General features: G+C 44.2%; 1 protein-coding gene across 1 annotated transcript in view; it reads left to right on the forward strand.

Moving 5' to 3' along the window:
* Nucleotides 1-5,692, forward strand: part of DOK6 (docking protein 6) — a 172,990-nt gene that overhangs the window by 57,130 nt on the left and 110,168 nt on the right. Inside the window, exon 3 of the mRNA XM_045296075.1 lies at nt 417-531. Within this exon, the coding sequence (XP_045152010.1) occupies nt 417-531 (115 nt within the window). The remainder of the gene's footprint in view (nt 1-416; nt 532-5,692) is intronic.

Raw genomic sequence — 5,692 nt, forward strand, 5'->3', positions numbered from 1 at the left:
AGCAGGGTTTATTTAGCAGACAGCATCATCTGTGACTGCAATCTGAAATTGGAAGGGTTTCTGTTTTGTCCCTTATTGTTTGGGGGCTATTGATTATTAGAAACGGGGATAAATAAGCTTTGGGAAATATTTAGCAAGCCAAAACCTACTGTTGTTTAGTACACTTGAAATCATAGTGACCCAGTAGGGGCATGTGGAACTGCCCCAGAGGAGTTCTAAGGCCGTGCTAATGGAGGCAGACAGTGACAACGTCCTCCAGCATAGCATCTGGCGGGTTTGGAAGGCTGACCTCTCAGTTTGGTGCCAGCAGGGCTCTGGGAAGGCGAGTCGACCAAGAGAATGGAGGATAGTTTAGTTTCAGTGCTGCAGTATAAAGTATATGCGGGACACTAAGTGAAGCATGTTTCTCTTTCAAGGTAACTGAACTACACAACATCAAAAATATCACCAGGCTGCCTCGAGAGACGAAAAAGCATGCAGTGGCGATTATTTTTCATGATGAAACATCGAAAACATTTGCCTGTGAGTCAGGTAAGCAAGTATGGCCCGTGGACAACGGGGAGATGGAGCTGCTCCTGAGACAGTGGTCCGGATGGATCACACTGCTCGACAGGACAGGAGAGCTCTCCTGTGAGGCGAGGGTGTTGTAGAAGACTTGAGTCCCCCTGGCATATTGATTTCCATTGATGCTTGGGGGCTTGTTTATCCCTCTATGTGTGCAGTTTGCTCCCAGGTGGTCTGGGAACTCTTGAAGTAACATCCAGGCTTTGGGCATAGAAAGCCCAGAAGTTGCCCTTGGGGTGGACACTTGGCTGGCACTCAGTAAGCATGGGGCTCTGTCAAAGTGTCTCCATAGGCATGCTTCCTGCTAGGAATCAGATGCCGCCACATTCTGTCTGCAGCCCAGACACTGAGAAGTGGAACTTGAAGCCCTGTGTTCCTATCAGAGATTCTCCGTCATACAAGTGAAAGCTATTTCAGATTGAATGTTAGTATCCCCTTACATAAAACCTCATGGCTTTGTGGGGACATACGGCAGTGGAGTCTGGATTTTTTTTTTTCATTTTGTAACCCTGGTGATGTGTCACATTTTAGTTTATTACAGCGTTTAAAAGATTTTATTGTCTCGGCGAAACAGTCTACTCATTTCAGAGTGGGCAGAAGTATATGTTGCGAGGGCCTTCAGTGAATTTAAGAACATAGCTAAACCTTAAAGGAAGCTTTGTCAAACATTTTATTTTCCCCCTCCTTGAGTTACTGTTTCGCACTGTAATGAACACCAAGTCATTTTATTCTAAAACCAATGGCGCATCTCTGCATGCACACTTACCTTAGGCTGGTGAAACGGAGTGGAGGTGGATGGCAACGTTCCTCGTTCTGTGCATGCCTCCATCCAGCACGTGTGCTGGTGTCCTTTCACTAGCCCCTCCCGAGTCTCAGTGCCTACTTTAAAATGGATGTTTTAAACAAAGAATTCTGTTTCCTGGTTTTATAACTTCCCATCCGTAATAGAACCGGCCCAGCCATGCTGGTACCAGATACTGAGTCCCCAGGAGGATTGCTCCTTGTTCACTCTCTTACACTGCTGCAGCACGTTTTCCTCTCATCCTCTGCATAATTAACATCTCATATTAGGACTTACAACACACCAGAAGATTGGTTTTCCGAAAAGCTTATGAAAGATATTCACTATTGTTTTCATTTTTTGCTTTTAAAACCTTGCCTCTGCTGAGTGATCATGTGGCCATACCAGTGTCCGTTACTGCGGTGCCCTGGGGCTGCGGTGGTGAAGGGCCTGGCTACTGCATGTCAGCTGGGGGATTTGAGCCCACCAGGTTCTCCACGGGATAAGCCGTGGCAGGCGGCTCTCCTCATGATCTGCAGACTTGGAAATCCTGGGGAGAAGGGAGGAGTTCAATCCAGTCCCACAGGGTTACTACAAGTCAACACGGACTTGATATGGCAGTGGGTTTTTAGTATGACTTTGGAGACCACAAAATTTTGGAAGATTTCACAGGAGCAAAATGAGGGACCAAGGAGCTCTAGGGCTTGGTGCTAATGTGACAGACCATTTGGAATGTCATGATCCCTACCAGAAAAAAAAAATTCATGTCATCAATATTTAAACATTTTCACTGCAAAAGAAAATGGAAGCCCAAGACAAAGATATTTGCAAAGTACATATTGGACAAAGAACTGCAATCTAGAATCTAGAGAAAGCGTTTAGAACTCAATAATATATATTTTTTAATTCTTTAAAAATGGGTGAAGAATATGAAGAGACATATTACTGAAGGTCTGTGGATCACTAGTAAACATATGAAAGATGTCAAAATCAATCACTATCAAAACACAACTGTGTTAGATCAGGTTGACTAGGAAATAAAGCCATAGACACTCCTGTGTGTGCTTTATATCAAAGAGCAATTGTATATTGAAAAAATATCCCAACCCAGACCAGATCAAGCCCACAAGTCCAATATGAGCCCATATGTGTGATACTGGTCCATAAATTCCTCTTCAGACTCATACAGCACATGCGCCAGGTCACAGGCTGGTGGGTGAAAATTATTGTGGAAACATCTCGGCACTGGTGCAGGTCTCCACATGGCTCCTCCCCAAGAAGGTGAAACAGAGAGAGAGTATAACCCACTTCCACAGAGAAAGAGAGGAAGTTTCCAGACTCCTCATGGTAAGACCATACCTACAAGCAAGCATCATCTGGCTGTGACCTGATTGACAGGCTAGACTATGAAACTACCACACCAACTTAAGAGCACAAGAGATACCTAGGAAACATCTCTAAGACTGGGCAAAATATAGTTTCTGAAATGGGGCTGCGCGGAGTACTCAGGTAGATGGGAGAAACTGGACACAGTGCTGGAAGAAACAGAAAATGGGACAGGCATTTAGGGGTGCTAGTTGATAGCTGTCAAATTAAATATATGCTCCATTTATATGAAACCCAGAAAACAGACTTCAGAACCTTTCTCCAAAAGAAATCAACATTTATGTCCATGTAAAAATTGTGGTGGGCTGCCTGCTCAACAACAGTGGTTGTGTTATGTGCTGTCAGTCCCAAAAGCATTGCCACCCCGTGTACACAGTCCACCATCTTCACACGTATGCGTAAGTCCCAGCCCATTGTTTGCAGCCACTGTGTCAACCCATCTATATTAGTCTAGGTACTTTGGAGAAACAAATCCACAGCAACTCATGTATAAGAGAGAGTTTTATACAAAGAAAATGTGCATCACGAAAACATTCCAACCCAATGCTGCCTAAACCCACAAGTCCAACATTAACCCATACTCAACACCAGTCCACAAAGTCCTTCACCTCACAAAACAGAGGCAATAATGCCAACTGCAGGAGGAAAGCTGAGTCAGTGAACGAACAAGCATCTCAGCACTAGCAGGGGTCTCCACATACCTGCTCCAGCACCCAGGGCTGCATCGGGATAGGTCCATGTAGCTTCTCCTTGGGGATGTCTTGTAGGAAGTCAATCTTGCAAGCTGAAGCAGGGAACTGCTAAGGCAGCTGCATCCGGTGCAACCATCACAAAACAAGAGACCCGAGAACTAGAAAGGCGAGGCTCACTACCCATTTATCCCTCCACCTTTCAATTAGCCCCATATGTGATTATTGGCCAGGCTGGCACAATTAACTAACTCACCATCTCATTGAGAGCCTTCCTCTTTGGGGCTGCCTCTCTGCCAAGCGTGATGGATGTCCCTCTCCAGAGTCTGATCTTTCCTGACAACACGGCCAAACTACATGAATCAAGTCTTTGCCATCCTTGCTTCTAAGGAGCCTTCTGGCTTTACTTCTTCCAAGACAGATTTTTATTGTTGTTGTTCTTTTGGTAGTCCTTGCAACTTTGCATAGTCTTCACAAACACCATAATTCAACTGCACTGATTCTTTTTCCTCATTCAATGGCTAATGTTTCCAGGCATATCAGGCAATTGAGAATGTCATGGCTTGGGTCAACTGTACCTTGGCCCTTGAAGTAACCTCCTTGCTTTTCAAACTTTCAAGAAGTCTGGTGCAGCAGATTTACCCAATGCAATGTGTCCTTTGGTCTCTTGGTTGCTGTTTCCATGAGCTTTAATAGTGGATCTAAGCAAGACAAAGTCCTTGACAACTTCAACCTTTTCTCGATTTATCGTGATGTTACTTATTGGTCCAGTTGTAAGGATTTTTGTTTTCTTTACATTTTTAGTTGCCATTAAATCAATTTACACTCATAACCAACGGACTGCCATGAAGGGGATTCAGACTTGTAGGTACCATACAGAATGGAGGAGAACTCCACAGGGCTAACTTTTGACTCATAACAACCTTCTAGGACAGACTGAAACTGCTCCTTAGGATTTAGTAGGCTGTCAGCTCAGTGGGGAGGAGCGATGGCGATGCAATGAGTTAAGTGTTGGGATGTTAACCACGATCTCAGCAGTTCAAAGTCACCAGCTGTTTGATGGAGGCCAGGTGGTTCTCTTCATTAAATCTGCAATAGCAGAACCCCTGTGCAGCTGCTCTACTTGGTCCCATGGAGCTGTTCTGAGTTTGAACACACTGAACTGAAATGGGCAAACATTACCGGGAACGTATCACCAAGCCTTTCACCATCAAATCTACCCAGTAGGTTTGAACCAACAACCATATCTGCTCAATGTTCTCTTGAACAACTTTATTACCCTCGCTTGTTCTTGTTTCGCTTCGGCATGGAAATCCTGAACATTGTTGTGGCAAGCATTCATTTAATCCATGTTTACTGAGTACTTACTGTGCTCCAAAGTAGCCACGAGGGGTGGAAACCCATATGGTTCACTGTTCAAAACCACCAAAAGCCCTCAGGAAAAATGCTCGGCTTTCTACTCTCTCAAACAGTAAAAGTCTTAGAAATCCACAGGGCTTTCTGTGAGTCGCCATTGACTCAATGGCAGCAAGTGTGGTTTGGTTTACTGCGTGCCAAGTATTTGGTCTACCCTCCACCCATTCCAAGGAGGATTGTTGTTAGGTGCCATCAAGACCACCCCGATGCATGCCACCCACAACAGAAAGGCACACCCACGTCCTGTGCCATCCTCACAGTGATGCTTCCGCCCTTTGTGGCCCACTCTGTCAGTGGTCCATCTCATTTGGGGTCACCCTCTGTCTCACTGATCTGTACTTTACCAAGCAGGGTGTCTTCTAGGGACTGGTTGCTCCTGATGCCATGTCCAAAGGACTTCAGGAAAAGTTTTGCCATCCTCCCTTCAAAGAAACATTCTGGCTCTACTTCTTCCAAAACAGATTTGCTTGTTCTTCTGGCGGTCCGTGGTTGTTTTAAAATTCTTCTCCATTCCCATAATTCAAGCGCATAAAATCTGTGATCTTCCTTATTCATTGTCCCCAAAGCAGTTACTCTAAAAATATATGAAGATCAGAATTTTTAGTATCTGAATTCCACTTTAAAATTAATTTTTATTCATATTAAAACGATGACAGCTTTCCTTAAAAAGGAAATAACAAGTGTTCTCATTTGTTTTGTGATGGTAGCATACAAAATCTGATACCTGCCTCACTTTTAGATAACTAATAAATGTATGAAAGATGTCAACATCAATCACTCGCAAAACACAACTGTATTAGATCAGGTTGACTAGGGAAATAAAACCAGAGACACTCCTGTGTGTGCTTTATATCAA

Source organism: Echinops telfairi, unplaced genomic scaffold (assembly GCF_000313985.2).
Source record: "Echinops telfairi isolate 266 unplaced genomic scaffold, ASM31398v2 ScPeMD7_7400;HRSCAF=8409, whole genome shotgun sequence".
In the NCBI taxonomy this organism is placed as follows: Eukaryota; Metazoa; Chordata; class Mammalia; order Afrosoricida; family Tenrecidae; genus Echinops; species Echinops telfairi.